Genomic DNA, 23107 nt, shown 5'->3' with positions numbered 1-23107 from the left:
GGCCAGAATGTTCTGTTGGATAACATTCCTTTATGTACTCCTCTGGCTTTGTTTGACCCCTGTTACCAATTGCTTCTACAACTCAAAGATTAATGACATCAGGCCATTTCCCAAATTCCTGCCTTTGAAAATAGAGAGCTAGGAGGAGAGTTTGATCCTGGGCACCTTCTCCCCAAAACAGAATGTACATGAGAAATGCCATATTGCATCTCTGACCTTTTTCTAGGTTCCATCACTTCTAATTCCCCTTCTGATTGACTCATTTTTTCTTGATCTGTAATTTTATCAAATATTAACTTAAATATTAAATTAAAATCTATTTTCTTGTTCTTCCTGCTTCTGGCACGAGAAGGAATCTGATTCAAAGGTGCTTTTGTCCACACTGTGGGTATCAGATTGCATCCCTTCCCTAAGTACAGTCTCCCTAGGTGATAACATTCAGGTGATTCTAAACACTGTTTATATGGCTGCTGCTCACAAATTTACTATTGCAAGTCTGATCTCTCCCTTAAGGGTCAGAGGCCTTACTTCCACAGCTTACTAAAGATCTCTAATTGTATACTAGTAGGTATTTCAAGCTTCAGTGGGTGGAAACATACAAACTACGGATTCTTTTCTCTCCCAGCCTGGTCCTCTCTCATTCTTCTCCATCCACTCAGTTGCTCATCAAAAATATCAGAGTCCTGGGGCACCTGGGTGGCTCAGTCAGTTAAGCGTCTGCCTTTGGCTCAGGTCAAGATCCTTGGGTTCCTACTCAGCAGGGAGCCTGCTTCTCCTTTTCCCTTTGCACCTCCCTCTACTCATGCTCTCTCTCTCTCTGTCTCTCAAATAAGTAAGTAAAATCTTGAAAATATATATAACAGTCCCTCATTATCACCAGCTCAGACACAATCAGCAAGTCCTATGATATGGGGCTCTCCCTCCAAAATGCATCCAGAATTTGCTCATTTCTAATTACATCCACTGCTGCCCACCAATTCAAGTCTCCACCTTTCCTGGAACACCACAATGTCCTTTCCCCTTTGCCCTTGCTTCCATCCTTGTCCTTATTCTTCACACAGCAGCTAGAGTGATTCCCATGCATGACTTCACACCTCTTCCCTCTTATAAATCTCCTTTGCATGGATTATGAGACCTTGCATGATCTAGCCCTTGCCTGCCCTTCTGTTTCCATCTCTTACAACTCTCTACCTACAAGTCTTTTTTTCCCTCTCACAAGTCCCTTAAAAGTGATTTTAAAACTGTGTTACCATTACCCTATAATACCCCGCCTTAGCAGTGAACATGAGCCACCTTTGCAGAGGTGGATGGGAATCTTTTGTGTATCTCCTGCAAAGTGTCTGTGACATTCCTTTGACGTTTGCTTCCAGTTAAACAGGGAGTGCAAGGAGTGCAGAATAGCTTTCTCATGACAGTGACAGAAAAGAGGATGGTGTCATTGGCAGCAGTTTCAAAGCAATGCTTAATATATGGGTTTGGCTCCCTTCGACTGGTTAAAGGAGAAGGACCAGGTGATAATAACAGAGGGTTTTAAGTACTGTGGAAACTTCTTGGCAAGTTGGGGAGGGATTTAAGAATTCCCGAATGTCAAGTGATCTAACCCAGTTGGGGTTTTTTCCTGCTTGGATAGGGAAGCTATAGAAACGCACCACCCACCCGCCCACACACCCACCCACACCCACACATACCAGTTCAGGACTGCGGTGTCAGGAATTCCAAGGTGGGATACCTATTCTAGAGCCGCAAAGGAAGCCCAGCCAGAGCGCACAGGTTGACAGCGAGACCTGCCCCGCACCTGCGCCGAAGCCTGCGGGGCCGGTGGAGGACTGCCGCCAGGGGGCACCCGGACCCCGCTAGGCCGCTCTGTCTCCGCCCCCGCCCGATCCCCGCCCCTCGCTGCGCAGGGAGAGCAGAGAAGGCGGAAGTAGGGGCGTCTGCGGCTGGGGCTTGTGCTCCGGGCGGCTCGGGGTCGCAGCTGAAGCGGCCTTCGGGTAGGGAGATTGGCTTCCAGGTCTCCTCAGCTCGGAGTGAGGAGCCTTGGCGGAGCCGAGTCGTGCTGCCGGCTGGAGTCGGCGGCCCAGCGGACGAAAGCGGTGAGTCTTCTTCGGACGTCTCCTCCCGGCGGCCGCGGCCTTATCCCCGAGGTTAGGGACGCCGTCCCCTCCTCTCAGGTTCCTCACAGGCTGGGGTCGCCGCCCCCCTGTCCCTTCGCTTCCCAGAGGTTGGGGAGGCCGTCCTCTGTCTCCTCGTTTCCCAGAGGCTGGGGACGCCGATCCCTCTCCCCTCATCTCTGCTCCCCCTACCTGCGGGGACCCCCCTCCCCTCCCTCCATCCGCCGGCGGGAATCCCGCGCCCCCTTCCTTAGCCCTGCCTCCCTTCGCCCCGCATATTCCCCTTTCCAGAAAAGGAAATTGCCTCCTGGATTTTCCCGTCCCTCGGAGCTGTTACCAGCTTTTTTTTTTTTTTTTTTTTTTTTTTTTAAGGAAAAAAAAAAAAAAAAACTCAAACCTTTTAAGTTCCCATCGCTCTCTGTCACTGTCATGGGGGAAAGCTATTTTTGGGTTCCCTGTTGAACTCGATAGAGGTCCCAGGCAGCAAGTTTAAAAAAAAAAAAAGTTCAGATGATATGAATGTTTCCTCCTCCGCTCCTGCGTTCGGTAGTTGTAGAGATTGTTCCAGACGCAGGGCTGATAAAGCTGTTGCTAGTATTTGGCTTTAGGGGAACTCCAGTTGAGAGGACTGACTTGAATGTGAACAGAAAGCACCTAAAGTATTAGCAGCTTGGAATATATAGTATTTGCGTGTTTCTCTGTTTCTCGGGAGAACAGGTTACTAAGGTCTTGCTACACAGGGGTAGAAACGAGAAAAACTTGTAAAGAATGTCTGAGTGTTGGCCTTGTGAACCCAACCCACTGCCCTAACATCCACTCCTCTGTGATTGCTGGGGAAGATAGAAGGGGTTTTTCTGATTTTGAGGTTGGGGTGGTTTAAGGACAGTGTGGCCTTTTAGTGACTCAAGGAAGGAATGTGTTTCATTCAGGCACTTGTTGCCCATGTGATGAGCAGAGTTTCAACCTGCATGTTCTATATACTTCTCAGTATTTCAGAATTGTAAAGGCCAGACCTTTTCTGTGATAAGTTGGGGTATGTGATGCTGATACACTGTTGGCTCGATGGATTTTAAGAAGTTGTTCAGATCCTTGCTTCTAGGAGGAAAACAAATAGTGCCTAGGAAGGAGAATGCCTCTTGAATTTGTATTCAAAATTCAGATCTCACAGCTGACTGTTTTGCAGCACTTTTTGGCCAGTGCCGCGCATTTTGCAAGTCTTTGCATTTCAGGAATAGATTTTAAAGAGTTTGTGAATAGTTGTCTCTAAAGCTAGTAGAAGAATAAAGGTACTTTCTCAGTATTTTGTTTTATATCGTTTTACTTTATAGGATTTCTGTGTTTTGCCATGAATGAATTTTCCATTGGCTTAAAATTGACCAATTCGAGACATACCTTGTTGATTTCTTTAGTTGAGAAGCTTTCTCTCGTTAGTATCTGTTGATTGTAGAGGAGCACATTTTTGTGCTACTCCCTTCCCTAAGATACTTAACGTTGTACTCTTTGGATTGTAATATATACCCAGATACTAGTATGTGGATTTAAGCCATGATGTATGACAAGCCATGATTTATGACAATATTTATTCATTTTGGAGTCTAAATAAGTCATCAGTGGTTATATCCCACAATATTTAATTAAGGCTGTGCTTTGTCAAAGTTCAAAAATAATAGAAGTCCAAGCCAGCGAATCTCATTGTAAAACTTTATTGTACACACCAAAAAACTCTTTGCAAACCAGGAACAGTTGACCCAAAACGTGGGCTGAGGCTCAGGGGATATTGTTATAAAGCACCTTACAAGTGAGAAGGCTGTGACTGTTCATTCTTCACAGTGATTCAGTTTAATATTAGAACTTCTTTAAATGGTAGGGAATTGGTCAGTGGTTACTTTGTACCAACCTTGGGGAACACTTCAGGTTTTGCCTATGATTTCCAGCAAGTTACTTAACCCTTTTATGCTCCATAGTTTCCACTTTGGTAAAATGGAGGCAGTAAAATTGTTAAATAAAATTGCTATATGGAACTGCACATCATAATAATTCTTTCTTCCAGATGCAGTTCTAAGTGCTTTGCGCATACTAACACATTTAATCCTCAGTAATTCTGCGGTGGGCTTCATCTTTATCTCTATTTATACATGAGGGAACTGAAGCATAGAAGGTTACCTGATTCATCCAGGTCCTACACCAAATAATGGAGAAAAGAATTAAACCCCTGTCTTCAAATTCCAGCATCTAAGCTTCACCCACTGCCTCTCCAGCCAGAACAGTGCCTCTTCCTTTGTAGATCTTTTGAGAAGAAGGTGTCTGGAAAAAGAAGGTATGGAAGTAAAAGATACAGGATTACCATCCTAACCCACTGTTTGGCCTAGTGGCAGCCAGGATTTTCATATGAAACTGAGACAGGGAGGGGGATAAACGTCTACCATATTGACTAGAGGCTTACATTCTGTTTATAGAACTATATCTGGCACATTATTATCTGTGCCAGATAATGCCTTATTACCAGGTGTAATTATCTGCAACAGAGACTTGGTTACATAGGCTGTGTATCGCTTTTAGGCATTGGCTTCTAATTCATAAATAGTGTAATGGTTCAGAATTTGAAGGCGTCCCACCTACCCATGAAAGCAATAGTTTTCCGTAGGCCAATGAAATCTCACGTGTTTTTCCAGTCATTAATAATGAGACATAGTCACTTGACCTGACTGAAGGCAAAAGGACATACACATATATATTTTCAATTCCATTCTTTCTACATAATAGAAATCCCCACATTGAACATTTTGAAGTACTTGTAGAATTTTAAATCTAGAAGAAGAAACCAAGAGCCAAATTGTTAGGTTGCCCCAAATCTCACAACTGCTATTTGCACATGATCACCTGATTCCTTGCGCATTGCTCTTCCTTGCACTGCTTGCTGGTCACACTGCGCTCTTCACCTTATGATACTTGAAGGAACTTCAGTAGCATAATTCAGGTCTTCAGCAGATGCTTAATGAGCAACTGTTATATGAAAGATCTGTGCTAAGTACTGAAAATATAAAAATTCTTGACTTCAGTCACAGGAAACAGACATAAAGCAGATAATTATGGTAAAACTAAGTGTTACTGTTCAGGTGCTTTTCTTCTCTTAATCTTATATTCTCTCTCCTAGATCATCAACTCCACAGCTCAAAAAATCATAGCCATAAAGCAAAGTTCAAAGAACTTTAAAAGTTTTCTGTAAGTAATATTAGCATAGCTAACGTACTTCAACTAAAAAGTGATTTGCGTAGGTAAACTGTGACATGTATATGTGTGTATGTATATGTGTGTTAAGGCATTTTTTCCTCACTCTTTCTACAGAGCAATTGATAGTCACGTTACTATGAGTCTGCTAAATTGTGAAAACAGCTGTGGATCCAGCCATTCTGAAAGTGACTGCTGTGCTGCCATGACCAGCTCCTGTAGCGCTGCTGCAAAAGATGACAGTGTGAGTGGAACCGCCAGCACAGGGAATCTCTCCAGTTCTTTTATGGAAGAGGTCCAGGGGTATGATGTGGAGTTTGACCCACCCCTGGAAAGCAAGTATGAGTGCCCCATCTGCTTGATGGCATTACGGGAAGCAGTGCAAACACCCTGTGGCCACAGGTTCTGCAAAGCTTGCATCATCAAGTCAATAAGGTACGTGAGTGGGGTGCCTTGGTGGCACATTCGGTTGAGCATCCGACTCTTGGTTTCAACTCAGATGGTGATCTGAGAGTCATGAAGGTCTGCTCTCAGCTCAGTCTGCTTAAGACTCTCTCTGCCTCTCCCCACTGTGTGCGTGTGTTCTCTCTCTCTCTCTCAAATAAATAACTCTTGGAAAAAAAAAAAAGGTACACGAGCATAAGAACTGTATCCAATAACAGGACCAAATACAGAGAACATTATTAAATAGAACACAAGACCTCCCAAGCGTAGTCTTATACATAAAAAGTTACTTAGGGAAAAGCACACTGGACAGAAAATTGAGAAATTTAGATTGTTCCTCATTTCTGCTGTGGTATGAAAGGTAACTGCTACTCTGTCCCCTCCTGACCCTCAGATAAATAAATAGGCAAATTAGCTATTTCTTTTTAAAGCAGTTCTGTTGCAGACTAAGGGGTGAGTCTCTATGCTTTAAGAAAATAATATAGAATAAATGTGTCTTAGGGGCACCTGGTTTGTTCAGTTGGAGGAACATGCAACTCTTGATCTCAGGGTGTGGGTTTGAGCCCCATGTTGGGTACAGAGAGTACTTAAAAATAAAATTTAGAAAAAAATGTACTTTAAACGATGATGCTGTTAGAATCTGGTAATCCCAGCCATATAAAGAATGTTTACTTAAGTGGTTTACTTAAGTGATTTACTTAAGTTTACTTAAGTGATTATTCTTATTTTAGCTGTTTTAAATTCTGTTACCTGGTGTCTATGGACAACTGTAAAATAACGGATATTTTTAAAGGAAGTATTAATTGATGGCTCTACCTTCATAATATATCCAAAATCAAATCCCGTCTCATTGCCTCCTCTTGCTACTGCCACCTGACTCACTCACAGGCCTCCTGCTTTCTGTCCTTGCCTTCTTCCAGACTGTTTTCGGTACAACCTGGTAAAATAAGATGATATCATCACTTCTCAGAGCATTGCAGCAAGTCGTCTGAGAATACAAGCCAAGGTCCTGTATGATAGTCCGTTTTCTGACCGCCTCTCTACTACACTCCCCTTCCTTCCAGTTCATTTGCTGTTTCTTGAACATACCAAGCGTGCTTTGCTCTGGGGAGTTGGCTTTAACTGCTCTCTCTGCTTGGAGCACTGTTACTTCAGCTAGTTGCTTAGCTAATACCCTTTCCTTCCCCTAGTGTGGCTCACGTCTCACCTTCTCATAGGTAATTGGGCCACCCTGTTTATACCACAGCATGACTACCTCCCCCACTCTCTCAGTCTCCCTTAATTTACTTTTCTTTTTCCTTAGCACTTTTCATCTTCTGAAATGCTGGGTCGTTTGTCTGTTGTCTGCTTGTTTTATGAAGATAAGCTCCTTGAGAGCAGGGGTTGAGATCTCTTATTTCTTGATATGTCCTAATTGCCAAGAACAGTGCCCGACACACAGTTGGTGCTCAGTAAATCATAGTTGCTTTAACCAACATGAAGGTAGATGGGATTTCCATAAGTGATTCAAATTCATCTCCTAAGAAATAGATATATTTTACTATAATTCAGAAGTAGATGGGAATATTTTCAGATGACTAAAGGATTCTGTACAGAACAAAAATAATAGAAGAAGGTGGGGGGTTATGTTTTTCAGTCAATACCTAGTTATATTGGTAAAATCATTCTTAAGTAGGTTAAGCTGGCTATTCACTAGTCTTATAAGTTTTTCTCTTTCAGTTTTTAAATTTACTTTAGCATAAAACATGAATTTAGGATAAGTACATCCATACTTGGGACTTGGCTTGACTTAAGTTATAAGGGAGCATGGGACTTATGTCAATTCTTAAACTGTTACCCACTGTTGAGTTGGTAAGATCTATTGAGGGTAGGTTTTCTCACCCTCCTCCATGGCATTTTGGGCCAGATAATTTTTTTTTTTTAAGATTTTATTTATTTATTTTACAGACAGAGATCACATGTAGGCAGAGAGGGAGAGAGAGAGAGAGAGAGGGGAGGAAGCAGGCTCTCCACTGAGCAGAAAGCCCGATGCGGGGCTCGATCCCAGGACCCTGAGATCATGACCTGAGACGAAGGCAGAGGCTTTAACCCACTGAGCCACCCAGGTGCCCCTGGGCCAGATAATTTTTTGTTGTGGGACATTATTGTAGAATGATTTAGCAGCATCCCTGGCCTCTGCTCATTGAAACTGTAGTACCCCCCTCTCTCCAGCTCACCCAGACTGGTCTCCAGACATTGCCAAATGTCCCATGGGGGGCAGAATTGCCCGCGTTGAGACCACTGGTTTAGAATGGGCATGAGAATGGTGTTAAAGGCTCAGTTTTTGTTAGTTTATAATGATTTTTGTTTACATCATTATGTAGGCAATAAAAGTGTATTGTTGGTTTTCCTGTGGGTACAAATGTATAGTATTTTTACCAAGTGTCCCACGTCCCGGAAGGTAGCTAATCTTTAGCATTTTTTTTTTAAAGATTTTATTTATTTATTTGATAGAGATCACAAGTAGGCAAAGAGGCAGGCAGGGAGACGGGGGAAGCAGGCTCCCCACTGAGCAGAGAGCCCGATGCAGGGCTCCATCCCAGGACCCTGGGACCATGACCTGACCTGAAGGCAGAGGCTTTAACACACTGAGCCGTCCAGATGCCCCTTTAGCAGTTTTTTAATAGAGTTCATGCAAGTAGTGGGACTTGGTCTGAAAAGGAAGTAAAACCCACAAAAGGAAGTCTGAGCCATTTTTTTTTTCCTGTCTCCCTCTAAGTCACAAATGACCATTTAACTTTAACTCTGAAGTTCTTAAAGGAACCGTGCTGGAATTTTTCATCCCTTACAGTCATTCAAGGAATCAAAATCTATCTCAGTTCAATTCCATTTTCTTTTGGAGTGATTGCTAATACCTTGGACAGTGGTTTCCAATGTACTCTGTAAGGTTGTTCTTTTATTTTCTGTCACGTAGGTTCTGGGCATCTATTGCTTTGCTTCCCAGAAAGTATTTGACAGTGTAGTAATAACATGCATTCTGAGAGAGGCTTCATAAAGATCATGGCTCTCACCTTTATTAGTTCTGAGACCTTTGACAGCAGACCCATTTTCCAGCAACTTTTTACCTACTGCAGCAGTTAGTAGTGTTGGTTTACACGTAAGAGGTGCTCGACAAATATTTGAATGATTGAGTAGCCTACTTGACCTGCCATATTTTTTGAAGATTGAGACATCCCAAAAAGTTAAAGGGGAGTGACAGACACCCAAGCTTTCTGAGGATGCTTTTTCTATCAGAAGATGGAATAAACCACTGGGAATCAGTACACAGAGGTGCTCTAACTCCCTACTACACTGTACCTTAAATAAACATAAAGGAAACCTTCTGTTGCCTGTGAGCCAGAGTATTGTAATGACTGTTCAGAGTAAACCCAAAAATGTGACCTTGTATGGGTATTGCTCATTGGTTTAATTTTTCGTTATGACCGAGCAGCACACTACAGACACATTGTATGGCTGCTCATAGAACAGAGGCCTGCCAGACTGCCAGAGTTTCCACGCTTAACTTTCATTTCACTTCATGCCAATCAAAATACAATTTTATTCAAGTAATTTTTCTCATTTTTTTGCTTTTAATCTGTCCCCAAATCTAAAATGCCACATAGTTTTTGATAGGTAACCAAATGGTACTAGTTGTATTTATTTCAGTGAAGAACACTTGTTAAATTGTCCATGAAAGAACAGTATATTTTGGTGATACGCAGTATGATGTGTTAAATTACTTTTCATAGGAAATAATCAATGGAGAACTTATATGCGGTGACTTAACGTTTTGTGTTTTCCAATGTTAATATTTGTTTAAATCTACTATAAGTGTATGTATCTTGTTTCTTTTAGGGATGCTGGTCACAAATGTCCAGTTGACAATGAAATATTGCTGGAAAATCAACTATTTCCTGATAATTTTGCAAAACGAGAGATTCTTTCTCTGATGGTGAAGTGTCCAAATGAAGGTTGTTTGCAGAAGATGGAACTGAGGCATCTTGAGGTATTAAAATTATTTTCTAGCTGTTAGCATATATTCAAAGCCGTTCCTAGAGGATACGCACTTTGCTGTGTCCCATCTGTGCCTAGCATATAATAATTGGTTGATAAATTCTTGTTGAATTAATACCAGTTCTTTCATAATTGAGTATAAATATGAATGGAAACCATATATTTCTTATTCCATATACTCTGGCTTTGCCCCAGTGATAAGAAGAAAGAAATCAGTATTCTACTACAAATTTTTTAGGTGGACATTATCTGCAATAAAACCGAGGAGTATTTAAAATATAAGTGTCACATGTTAATCTCTTAATTTTGTTTCTCTTGTTTTGAAATAAACAGCAAACTCCATATGGTTGCCCATCATCTGAGAATCCTAACCATACTTCTTTTCTCGGTTTTTCTAAGTTGTACATTTTATTATGAGCTAAATGGAGTCCTCCTACAGCTTGAGATTAGTTGACACAGTTAGCTAAAAGTATTAGCTTTTAAATTAAATAAAACAATTCTTGGTTGTTTTACAGGAATTAAACATTGTTTATGTTGTATTTGAAATTGTTTAAAATGTTTTTGTAGGGCACCTGGGTGGCTCAGTCAGTTAAGTGTCTCCCTTTGGCTCAGGTCATGATCCCAGGGTGCTAGGATTGACCCCCATGTTGGACTCCCTGCTCAGTGGGGAGCCTGCTTCTGCCTCTCCCTCTGCTGCTTCCCCTGCTTGTGCTTTTCTCTCTCTCTCGCTCTCTCTCTCAAATAAATAAAATCTTAAAACAAAACAAAACTCTGGTTTAACAGTGAGAAGCCAATTAAATCTTTTAAAAAATAATAATAATAAAATGTATTTGCAGCGTGCCCACCTTTACGTAGCTCCTTTTGAAGGAATGGTCCTTTTGACATGGTAATAAATCGTTAATCAGAAAATCTGACTTCTTTCCCTAATTGCATACATGAACTTGACAATTCACATTCTATGTATAAACCTGTAATTCACAATCATTATTTAAATTCAGTAAGGCCAGGGGTACGTGGGTAGCTAACTCCATTAAGTGTCTGACTCTTGATTGTGGCTCAGGACATGATCCCAGAGTCATGGGATTGATCCCTGTGTTTGGCTCTGTGCTCAGTGCAAAGTATGCTTGTCCCTCTCCCTCTGCTCCTCCTCCTGCTCACTCATTCATTATCTCTAAAATAAAATGTTTAAATAAAAAATAATTTCGATAAGACTTTCATATGGTGTGTGCTAGACAAAGCGGGTTCAGTAGCCAGTTCTATAAAAGGGAACAGTACAATCTTAGATTATTTTTTAGGAAATTTCATAAGGATTGCAAATACTAATCAATTACATTTTCCTTGTTACAGGATCACCAAGCACACTGTGAGTTTACTCTCATGAATTGTCCCCAGTGTCAACGTCCCTTCCAAAAATGCCAGCTTAATATTCACATTCTTAAAGAGTGCCCGAGGAGACAGGTTTCTTGCATGAACTGTGCTGTGTTGATGGCATTTGAAGATAAAGAGGCATGTACTAACTTGGATTTGTTAATTTCACTACTCCTTTCAAAAAAGTTTTAATGCACATTTGAGGATATAGAAGAGGATGTTACTCCAAATCTGAATCTATATTATCAGTGGTGGGAAGATGGGCTTTTTAGAAAGAGGGGCCAGTAAACCATTTTAGTAAGTGTAGAGTTTGTACTTCTATATCTTTCTTAGAAAACATTGTTTATACTACTGAACCACTGGAGTAGATCTGCAAGTAACACAAGCTTCTAGGAAAGACCAATGCCGATCTCCTTTTCTATGTGATATTTTAAATGCACTAATTTTGGATTAGGGACAAACAAGTACTTTATCAGACTTACACTTTTCTTTTTGAAAAAGAGAATGGGTGGTTAAAACTTCTATGGAGAATAAATTAAAAACCACAAAATGTGTTCCTTTGGTGATAATTTATTGAGCTACACCCAGGTAGTGAAGCCACTTTTCTGTACATATGTTATACTCCAATTAAATGTTTATCTTTAAAAAGAAATGTCACTGTGCTTGACATCTTCATCCTGTTAGAGCAGTTTTCCATTCAGAAACTGAGATGTAAAGAGGTTAATTAATTTTATGTTAATATAGTCATTGGCAAAGCTAGCACTGAGGTCTAGTCCAGGATCCCCATCCTATGTCCTCTTTACTAAAATAACCTACCTATAATTTATGTTTTTTATAGCTATGAAGATTCTGCTTTAAACTTTATTTATTATAAATTTATCTTGGTAATTTTTTCCTACTTTCTTAGAAGGTCAAGCATAGTCATTAAGTGGATGAAATATTAAAGAAGTCCGCTAACTTGTTAAACATGCAGAGAAATCTGAGGCAAAATTAGAGCAAGTTGATGTCTTCCTAAACTTAAGTAGGTTAAGTGGACTTAACCAGGAAGCTTCATTACTTCTCAGTATATCAACTAAACTAAGTTCATTGTATTCTGGCAGGACAGAGCTCACCTGGGGTATATGAGAACCTGGGCACCAAAGCTTCTTGCCCTAATAATACTTCTATTCTTTTAACCTTCCTGGTAAGAGTTTTAGTTAAGTCGTCATGCTGCTGTTGGACAATTATATTATTGGTAAATTTTATCCAAACTAGTCACAGAAGAAGTTCAAAAGAAATGATTTAAAAGATTCTTGTGTGTACTACTCATATTCTTTTAAAGAGCTGGAAGGTGAGATGAACCTGTCATTACTACACATGGCTCCCTTTGGAGAGAAAATAACCTTTGTACATTATTCTTACATTTCTGTTGGGCTCCAATTGAGGTCCTTGATTTTTTTTATAGTGAATTACTTTTTATAAAAATAGATTACTTTTTCAGATTTTCTCATGCTTTTTTTATATTTCTCTAATAAAATTTAGATCCATGACCAGAATTGTCCTTTGGCAAATGTCATCTGTGAATACTGCAATACCATGCTCATCAGAGAACAGGTATAGTGATTCCCTTTTGTAAGTGAATATTTCCATTAATAGATTAAAGAAATGAGTTAGGTTTTTAATGGGAAATTTGAATCAATAAGGCAGAATGAATACAGGTTGAAGAAGTATTAAAACTGAAAAGTTTTCATGTAAATTAATACAGTACTTTCAAAAGAAAAAAATATTCAGCCCTCTCTAAGTACTTAAAATTCCTAAGTCATTAACATAATACCCATGTTTGTATATATTCATAAAAAGTCCTACCAAACCTGGGTCATTTTAAGATAAAAATAATTTTTAAAATACCTGTTTAAAGAAAGAAAAAACTTAGAGAAATACATATTTGCACACTGTGGATCAGGGATCTTAGGTGACAGTGAGAGAACAATGAAACCGATGAAAGCGAGTCTTTTCAGTAGCCGAGCATTATTTGTAGCTGTAGCCCCGAGACATAGTGGGACATTTTGCGATTTCCAAGATCGGTAGCACCTGTATTCATTCTTGCCATAGACTGCTAATGGGCATCATCAAAAGTAGTAGTTAGAATAGAAAACTGTACATTTGTATTAATGGAGAAAGGAAAATTCCATCTGATTGTTATCTATTGACATTTGGGGAGTTTACCCACAAAATATGAATATTAGTCACTAAATATTTATACACCCATGAAATCTGCAAACCCGAGATCATAATTGATTACCTAAGTAGCAGCAAGCAAATCCTGTCACTTGACTAAACTTTTCCATTTGTCTTTTAACAGAGTCTTTTAGGGTTCTTTTCCCAATAAAGCCTTAATTTGAAGGTGTTAAACTTCTTTTTGCTTATGAAGTCTCACCTCGTTGGTTTTCTTTTTTGCTCTTCATTTGGAGGAAACTGTGTATCACATATTAAACCCAACAAAAATAAAATAATGTAGAAAAAAAACTTTAGGTTAAGAGAAAACCTAGGTTTTGATCTTGACTGTACCACTAACTTGCCCACTGATCTGTGACAAGAAAGGTGACATTCTACATCAGGAATCAGCAGACCAGCCCACTGGCCAATCTGGCCCACTGCTTGTTTTTGTAAATACATTTAATGGAACACAGCCATGCCCACATGTCTGTGTGTTGTACATGGGTACTGTACCACAACAGTAAGAGTTGAATACTTGGGACAGAAGCCATAAGCCCACAAAGCTGAAAATACCTATATCTGTCCCTTTACCAAAAATTCTGCAGACCGCTGTTCTAAATTATGCAAAATGAAGAATTGGACTAAGTAGTTTCTGCAATCATTTCTGCTTGAAGTAGCTATGATGAATATAGCCTAACTAAATTTCTAAAGGGAATTTGGCACCACTTTCAAAATATATGATTCTGCATAATGGATCTCACCTTGAAGAATGTGTTTTAGAATCCCCAAATCAAAGGTTGAGACTTTCTTTAGAACTTCTCTTAATGTGCTTAAAATACCTTCTAACATCTGCATCTGCCCACAGTAACCAAAACCTGCCCTGGTTAAAAGAAAGTAAGAAGATTTATGAGAGCCAGTCACTAGGGAAATAATGGCCGAAGCCAGTGGTTTCAGGGTATGCAGTTAACTGGTCCCTATTTGCAGTCAGAAGGTGCTTTTTCTCTGAAGTGCCGCTAGAGGGGGTTAGTTCCTAGCAATAAAAAAAAAGGCATTTTCTGGAAATTTGAGAGGTTTGGGGCGATGGTATGAGATGTTGCTCTTTCCCTTCTCTGTGACTTTTGGAAGTAAATATTATTTTGATCTTTGTGGGCTACATGATTCCTGTTGCTACTACTCAACTCTGCATTGTGCAAAAGCACCCATAGACAATACATGATTTTGTTTAGATAAAATGTAAATCTTTATTTCAGATTTGATCATTAAACCAGAACATGATATGCAGGGAGAACCATTTTTCAACGTTTGTTTTGGTTTTCAGATGCCTAATCACTATGATCTAGACTGTCCGACAGCCCCAGTTCCATGCACTTTCAGTACTTTCGGTTGTCATGTAAAGGTAGGGTTTTTTTCTTTCTTTTTTATTCTTGAATGTCAAAGAATTCTGTTCTGTAGTGGAGTTGAGAATACCAGTGGAAGGGGATATGGTTGACATGCAGTGTATAAGTTTTGAACTCCAAAGAGAAATTGGAACTCAGAATATTGATTTGGGGAAGTGGTTCATGATGATAATAGAAGGTCAGTCGAGATCATATAGAGTGAGTGTACAGGAAGGAGAAGCAGACCATTAAAGGAGTTATGAACAAACTGTATTAGAAATTGGTGACTCGAGCAAGGAAAAGGTGATATTGTTATGTTCTCCAGAATTAGTTTCGATACTAGTGATCGGTTGTGTCAAATATTTGAGATTGATGGTTATTTTGTATTTTTTTTTTTAAGATTTTATTTATTTACCTGACAGAGAGAGACACAGTGAGAGAGGGAACACAAGCAGGGTGAGTGAGAGGGAGAAGCAGGCTTCCCGCCGAGCAGGGAGCCCAATGTGGGGCTCAGTCCCAGGACCTGGGGGGATCATGACCTGAACCGAAGGCAGATGCTTAACCAACTGAGTCATCCAGGTGCCCCACTGATGGCTATTTTTTTAAAGATTGATTTATTTAGAGAGCGAAAGAGCGCGTGTGCCCAGGGGAAGGGACAAAGAGAGAAAGCTTCTTAAGCTGACTCCCCGCTCTGCACAGAGTCCGCCCCAGCTGAGGGTCTTGATCTCACAACCCTGAGAACATGACCTGAACTGAAACCAAGAGTCGGCCCCTTCGCTGACTGTGCTGTTCAGGTGCCCCAGAGAGCAATGGGTTATTAATGATAAGTCATTCTTTCTGGAGAGTCCAGCTATACTTTTACTTTTCCATTATGCTTTTTAACCTTTTTTTTTTTTTTAAATAATAAGCATGCATTTAGTAATTTTAAGAATAAAGTGAAGAAATGGTATACACTATGATTACATTTTGTGGGAAGATTCTGTATTGTATATAGAGAGAAAAAGACTTGGAGGAGATCTATCAAAATGTTAATCGGGGAGGCGCCTGGGTGGCTCATTTGGTTAAGAGTCTATCTTCAGCTCAGCTCAGGTCATGATCCTGGTGTCCTGGGATTGAGCCCTGAGTCAGGCTCCCTGTTCAGCAGGGAGTCTGCTTTTCCCTCTCCTCCCCACTCATGTTCTTTCTCACTATCTTTGTCTCTCTCTCTCAGATAAATAAAATCTTTAAAAAAATTTTAGTGGTAGTTAGGTGAGATCATAGGTAATTCATTTTTTTTTTGTCATCTGTATTTTCTATTTTTTGATAATATATGTGAATTACTTTTATAATAAAATTTATATCAAATATTTTTTCATATAACAAGATGTTCTTGATATGAGAAGAGTGTGGAGACAAGAAAGATTATACTTTAGCATTTGGGAAACAAATTGGGGACAGCACAGATGGATTCCTTTCAGCTGTAAAAGGAAGAGGGAGAAAATGGTATTAGCTAAAGAGAGACATGAGCTCAACAGAGAGATGTACCCTTTTTTTCAGTAGGAAAGCTGTACTATATTCTGAGGGAAAGGGTAAAGGGGAGGGAATGAAGATAAAGGAGAAAGGGTATAACTGACCAAAACCTCCTAGGTCTTGAAAAGGTGGGTGCCAGTGAGAGCCCAGGTGAAGCATTAATGTTGGACAGGCAGAAGTGGCTGAGTTAGAGGGGAAGGATGGGTATAGATCCTGCTACTGTAGTAGGTGGGAGGGAGATTTATTCGAGTGAAAGGTGAAAGTATTCAGCGTGTAGCCTCACTTTTTCAGTGAATGAAGACACAAGATCATCTCAATGGATCAAGAATCTGACGAAGGCGGAAGGTTGTAGGGGATTGAGGGAAGTGATGACATTACTTCAGAACCTTTAATGTGGCTTGGCTAGGTCCCTTTCCTAGTCCTCACAGTATCTAGTCCCAGCCTAAGGCTTGTGCTTGGTTTTTAGATGCAGAGGAATCACTTGGCTCGCCACCTGCAAGAGAACACGCAGTCGCACATGAGAATGCTGGCTCAGGCTGTCCAGAGTTTGAGCCTTGCTCTAGCTCCTGTACCTCCGTGCGATATGCCGCCGTACGATTCCTCCTCCGTGTCCCGGGTCTCCGCATCGTGCCACCCAGAGGTCCATAATTTCCAAGAAACCATTCAGCAGTTAGAGGGTCGCCTCGTAAGACAAGACCATCAAATCCGAGAGCTAACTGCTAAGATGGAAACTCAGAGCATGCACGTAAGTGAGCTCAAACGAACGATTCGAACGCTCGAAGACAAAGTTGCTGAGATAGAAGCGCAGCAGTGCAACGGGATCTACATCTGGAAGATCGGCAACTTCGGGATGCACCTGAAGTCTCAGGAAGAGGAGAAACCCGTTGTCATTCACAGCCCTGGCTTCTACACGGGCAAACCCGGGTACAAACTGTGCATGCGCCTGCACCTCCAGCTACCCACTGCTCAGCGCTGCGCTAACTACATATCCCTCTTCGTGCACACAATGCAAGGGGAGTATGACAGCCACCTCCCTTGGCCCTTCCAGGGTACAATACGCCTTGCGATCCTTGATCAGTCTGAAGCGCCGGTAAGGCAAAACCATGAAGAGATCATGGATGCCAAACCCGAGCTTCTCGCCTTCCAGAGACCCACGATCCCACGGAACCCAAAAGGCTTTGGCTACGTGACTTTTATGCATCTGGAAGCCCTAAGACAGAGAACCTTCATCAAGGATGATACTTTATTAGTACGCTGTGAGGTCTCCACCCGCTTCGACATGGGCAGTCTCCGGAGGGAGGGTTTTCAGCCACGAAGTACTGATTCAGGGACATAGCTTCCCTGCATTTGTTCCAAAACCAAAAGCCATCTGGAGAAAGCAGTGTCTTTCCTTGCCTGGTTCTCAGTAAGACGCAAACCGAAAAAGTAGTGGGAGGGATGTGATGCTCACCAGGGAATGTTGTTCGACGGGTCACTTACCACTTCTTCCTGTTACAAATCTCTGAAACAGTTTCCCCCCCCTTGGGAATCTACACGTTCTGCGCTTTCTCAAAAACTGAAGTGCCTGTGGCACACGGCAGCAGCTCTTTTGCCATTTAGTATACCTCTCTGTTGTGCCTCCGTGGGCTTTTGCTCAGTGTGTTTGATTGTCAGAAAGCCCAGGGTTGGACTAGAAAAGCTCAGACCTTTTAATAATAATGGACATTCCTTAAAACTTCAGCTTATTTTTATATTATATGTAATATATTAAACTTGAGAATCACTACTGCCTCGTGCTGGTGCCAGCGAGAATTATTACTCTGGAGCTGAGTTCTCATTTTATTTGACCTTGTACGGATTTCAGAGGATTTGAACCTTAATCTTGGAAAGCTCAAATTCTCATTCACTCTAGCCCCCCTACTCCTTGGGTGTTACTAAGGGTATACAGAAACTAGTTTAAACCCTAAATATAACTTTACTTATTTGGTGTAAACACCTTGTCTTCTTGTTTAAATATTCCATTCTGTCTGGCTTACATATTTCCTTAGGGCTACAGGTAGCATCTTCTCCAGAGTTCAGAATACTGACAACCATGTGGGTACTGACTGCCCAGTGTTATGCTGTAAATCCCTCTCTGTCTGTTCAGTGCAGAGTGAATTCCACAGAAGGTACTGAACACCTTTTGGTAGTTGTTAAATGGAATGAAACTGATTTCCTAAACACAGAATTTCTTAATACTTGGAAGATCACTGGAGATAACCTGAGAGGTCATCAGATCAAGGTGTAAAGTCACAGTGGTTCTTTCAGGACTTAGCCTGAGTAGGTTGCTTTGGTCCAACAATACTTAGTTGAGGAGGGTTGTGTGGAATGTATTGAAGTGGCTGAAAGTTTCTAATAGGGAGAGATGATTTTTTGTGCCGTTGATTTGTTAAGGCCTATAGATGCTAAATATTACGGTGAAATTTTGTTCTCAGGGAGTCCCACAGCTAGTATAGGCTCTTAGAAGAATCTGAGAGGACCCATACTCTATGCTGTTTACACAAGATTGTTTAATGCTGTCTGGTCATGAGAGATGGAATTATATCTTTCAAGGGGCCACATCAGAGCTCCCTGACCAGCATTGAAGATGCGCCTTAATTTCAAGAGGAAGCCAACGGGACCTTGTCTGTGGAGAAGAATGGTTTCAGTTCCAGGTAAACCGAGCAAGTGTCACTTTGACCTTTCCTTGTACTTGTGTTTCTGCCCTTCCTCTCTATCCCACATTTAGGCTTCTGCTCTGATGCGTTCAGGTTACACAGTAAAAATAAAGGTCATGCAGAAATCCTGTTCCCCAGAGTTACCAACCTTACCACCTGTTCATCACTGGTTCCCAGTTTACTTGCTGGCAGCTGGTGTCCCTTAGCCGTTGTGCCTTGCAACTAGCTCCTGAGAACTTGCAGCGCTCCCCTCTGGGTTGGGAGTCCTGCACTGCTACTGTTCTTGAGCTTGTTTGTCAGTGAATAATTGTTGAGTTCCATTTAAGAAGTAAACGATAAGCTTTTTTTGTTGCATAGAAGAAGTCTGAAGGAGATACGCTGAACTATTTTTGATAACTTATAGTCTTTGTGGTTTCTTAGTATGTTTTATATTTTCTACAATAAACCTATATTTTTATAAGAGGGAAAAAAAAATGTTGCCACAAATCATTCAACCCCACCAAAAAAGGAAATACTCTTTAAAAACTTCCTGGTCAAATTTCTATTAAAAGCAGGGCTGTGCATTAGGTACTGAAGCCAGTCATTTCCTGCTTTGGTCAGTTTTTTTTTTTTTTTTTTTCCTCCTACTCTCTTTAATCCAAACAAAAACCGTTTTTTGCCTAATTTCAACTTCTAGCTTCAAGTTTCTCATCTTGTAGAATGAGTTGCTGTAGATGTGTTTCTAAGGTCCGCTCCAGCCATAAAATTCTGTTTTAAGAAATTAAGTCCTAACCAGCAGAGCGTTGGCAATACTTATTAAAGGATTTTGCCAGTAGGAAATTGCTCTACCTCATTTTTTGCTGACCTAATACTTTACTTCAAACGTAGTATCCCGTCAGCTGGGTCTCAATTCACATCAGCAGGTTTTTTTCAACATGTGGCATTTTGTAAGAAACCAGGCACTTTATATACTGGTCATTCACTGGGAATAGAAAATGAAAGTAATGTTCAAACTGTCATTCCAAATAGAAATTTTTGTTAAGACCACCTCAGAATCAAGCCTGAGACGGAAAAGCCGGTCTCTTAGATTTTTCCAGTCTGCCCACCTCAAACATGCCGGCTTCCCTCAGCCAGCTTTCAAGTGTTTGCACCATGTGTTTTTATTTTATTAACCTTTGAACGTGTTGATCTTCTGACATCATTCCCAAACACAGCGAAATCGTTTCCTTTTTTCCCAGAGAGGTCTAACCCAGTGTTGGAGGGAACTGGCCGCAAGTCATGTATTTGGCTGTGGGAAAACAAGTCAGGATGTTGATTAGTAGTTCGGGAGTTTTTACTGTCCTTTGGCCGGGACAGCGGTGAAGCTTCCAGCTATCATACAGGATGAATCAGCTTTTACTGTGGGGGCCAGTCAAGGGAAATGGAATAAAAGACGAGTTTTTACCTCTAATGATGGGCTAATACAGAGATGTTGGATGATATCTGACAGTTTTGTGACAGGTGTAAAATTAAGGTCTCTATTACTGTTTCTGTACGGAAATGTACAGAAGTCTTAGATAAACTAAGATAAACTGTAAAGTCTTAGATAAACTAAGCAGGAATTAAGAATTAGGAATTATGCATGAAATTAGAATATATTCTCCTGTAAGAGGAGCAGTTACTTGTCATTCCTTTATCCAGGGAACCCTCTGATCTCTGGTGACCGGAAAACATTTTCAATTAGGAGAGAGGTTTTTCTAACTTAAGCCTTGAAAGCACTGTACTTCAGTTACTCCAGCTCTCTTCTTGGCTTGCCTCAATTTAATTATGAATTTCGCTCATCATTTATATAAAATACCATTAGGTGTCTTTTGTGGTGCCTAGTTCCAACAGAACCTAAGGACTGCAATGCCTTAAAGAAATGAAAAATAGGCAATAGTCACTTGTACTTTTCTTTTGAAATAGATTTTTTCCCTAAATTTTCCAGATTCACATGATAAGCTACAGTAAGTTTCACAGTTGCTGCCATTGCGTTCTATAGAACGGAGTTGACACTTCCAAATTCCCAGTCTCCAGAAGTTGATTTGATGAAATCATTAATTAGATAGCTCTCTACAGATTGTGATGTTCAATTACAGCCTTCACTTTCAGTCACACGCTTGGCAAAGAGAGGCCTATTTGATTCTCTAAATGTCACCTAAACCTTTAATGTTTTAAAGCTTTTTCCTCCCCCAAAATTGTTGTTATAAAGTTATGAAATACTGAAAAATCATTCTAGATGGGGCAGGCATGTTGTAGAGCGAGGAGATGTGCTCTTTTCTTTCCTCCTCAAAGTGCTCTCGGCTGGACGCTAGCCCCGTGTTAGGACAAGAGGGAAGGAGAGGCTGACTCTTCTGCTCCCTCAAGACTTGCAGCTCTGAATGCCCCCGCTGGAAAGGCACGGGAGAACTGTGGCAATTCCCCCTTCCCAGCTTTGGTTTCTGAAAGGAAGAGCCTTCTCCTGTTAGAGCTGCCTTGCCTCTGCCAGCTGATGGCCTTTATCCGCGTCCTTGCAGGTAGATTTCAGGGTAAGAGCTAAGGGCCAATGGGAAGAAGAGCACACGGATTCCGGTATTTCGAGAAAGAAGTGCTTGCTGCCAGTCTTAGAGGCACAGAATGACAGTTTCACTCCCGTCCGAAGGAGAATGAAAATTGGGGGGCAGGGCCAGTGTTCTGTTCATGGTTTCAACACGGTGCCGGGTCCAAGACACACATTCACATGTTTAGTAATGAACTGTTAATGAAAAAACTGGTTAAATTGGTTTTAATTGAATTTAAATTGGTTTTAATTTAATTGGTAGTTTATTTGTCATGTAAGTTTCGGATGGCTCGGTGTAGATGGGTTTGGTTGTTTTGTTCTGTTTTGTTGCTTTTCTCCCCAGCGCTTTCTTTATGAAATTTTTCAAACATGCAAAGAGGTTGGATGAATTTTGTAGAGAACAGCCACCACCTAGAACCTACAAGTAACATTTTGTAACATTAGCTTTATTGCTTCATACATGTTAATTTTAATGACACTTCTTCAAGTTTGGTTTCTCTTTAAAAACTTTGCTAAGATAATTAGCTTCAGTCAAGTCGTCTTAAACTCTTTGGGGAAACTTGTGGTATTTGAGTTGTAGCTAGAATTGTGGTCTTCACTTTCAGCTAGTTTTCAGCTTGTAAATCTGTTATGCTGAATTTTAATCTTATTTATTTTGCCTGAAGGGATGCTTTTCATAATGGATTTATTTGAAAGTTCTTGATCAGTTGTGCAGAATATTCTAATGTTATTTTCACACTTGATAAATTATCCAATTAATTTCTCTGGTGAGAATGTAATTTTTGGCCCATTTTGCTTACACAGGGTTCCAGGATTATATTCCCAGAGGGCTGGAGAAGCAGTGTAATTTAGCATATATACCATTAAATTAGAAGCTAAGAGACTTAGGTTTTACTCCTGACTGACCATGGGCAAATCATTTCTCTTTGTCTTTGTGTCTGTCTATTTACCTGTAAAGAGTGGGATAGAATCTGAAATTTAGATACAATTAAGTAACGGGCAACATTTATTAATGCTTGGATCTATTAAGAAAGAGGGTTTATGAATCCAGGGAGGCTACTATAATTCTGTAACTGTATGCCAAGCTATGGGGTGAAAACTGACGTGAAAAATGGAAGCATGTGCAATGGTCAATGTCATCAAAAAGCCTGCTATGGCTCAGAATTTACTTTTGCTACAGGAGTTGTGAGCAGTTTTCTTAATCTGTCTGAACTCAAAATAATGAAGAGCAGGATGCGTGGAAGGGAGGGCTTAAAGTCATTATCCAGATTCACTGCCACACACCGTTCACTGCCCCCTCCAACCATCCCTACATCCCCATGCCCAACACAGAGAACAAGCCTCCCTCCCTCCCCACCCCCACCGTGGTCTCCCATCAGGTCAATACAACTGGATTGCAGGGTTGGCAGAGGGATCAGCAGGGTCTCCTCTCCATTTAGTAGATAAGTGTGACCTGTTCTTTCCAACCCTAGGTTATGCATATAGATTCACAATTCCGTCATAAAGTCACTTGGAGATTCTACATTACATCATGTCTTAGTGGCGGTTACAAGAATATGACCAAAACCGTGTTTCTTGAATGGCACCTTACTGAATGTTAGTGTCAATGAAGACAAAGGCCAGATGACAGGT

At 40.7% G+C, this 23107-nt stretch overlaps 1 protein-coding gene across 3 annotated transcripts; it reads left to right on the top strand.

Moving 5' to 3' along the window:
• Positions 1 to 1908: 1908 nt before the first annotated feature.
• Positions 1909 to 22859, top strand: TRAF6 (TNF receptor associated factor 6). Of its 3 annotated transcripts, none has more exons than XR_007120993.1 (8): positions 1909 to 2093; positions 5457 to 5774; positions 9657 to 9807; positions 11163 to 11321; positions 12705 to 12776; positions 14698 to 14775; positions 16731 to 18936; positions 21232 to 22859. XR_007120993.1 is itself a non-coding variant. In XM_047692092.1 (8 exons), the coding sequence occupies exons 3-8, from the start codon at positions 5479 to 5481 to the stop codon at positions 17598 to 17600; spliced, it is 1626 nt and encodes a 541-aa protein (XP_047548048.1). In that variant the 5' UTR covers positions 1909 to 2093; positions 4341 to 4429; positions 5455 to 5478; the 3' UTR covers positions 17601 to 22859. The 3 variants fall into 3 exon arrangements, 2 of the variants coding, with proteins under 2 accessions (XP_047548048.1, XP_047548047.1); XM_047692092.1 differs by adding an exon at positions 4341 to 4429 and having other exon boundaries at positions 5455 to 5774; positions 16731 to 22859; XM_047692091.1 differs by having other exon boundaries at positions 16731 to 22859.
• Positions 22860 to 23107: the final 248 nt, after the last annotated feature.

Source organism: Lutra lutra, chromosome 10 (genome assembly GCF_902655055.1).
Source record: "Lutra lutra chromosome 10, mLutLut1.2, whole genome shotgun sequence".
NCBI lineage: Eukaryota > Metazoa > Chordata > Mammalia > Carnivora > Mustelidae > Lutra > Lutra lutra.
Note: the sequence above shows the minus strand (reverse complement) of the source record. Positions and strands in the feature narration are given on the sequence as shown.

Coding starts and splice junctions, on each gene's coding strand:
- TRAF6 (XM_047692091.1), top strand. CDS start 5,479: ATGAGTCTGCTAAATTGTGAAAACAGCTGTGGATCCAGCCATTCTGAA. Junction 9,808..11,162: donor TGGAACTGAGGCATCTTGAG/GTATTAAAATTA, acceptor TCCTTGTTACAG/GATCACCAAGCACACTGTGA. Junction 12,777..14,697: donor CCATGCTCATCAGAGAACAG/GTATAGTGATTC, acceptor TTTGGTTTTCAG/ATGCCTAATCACTATGATCT.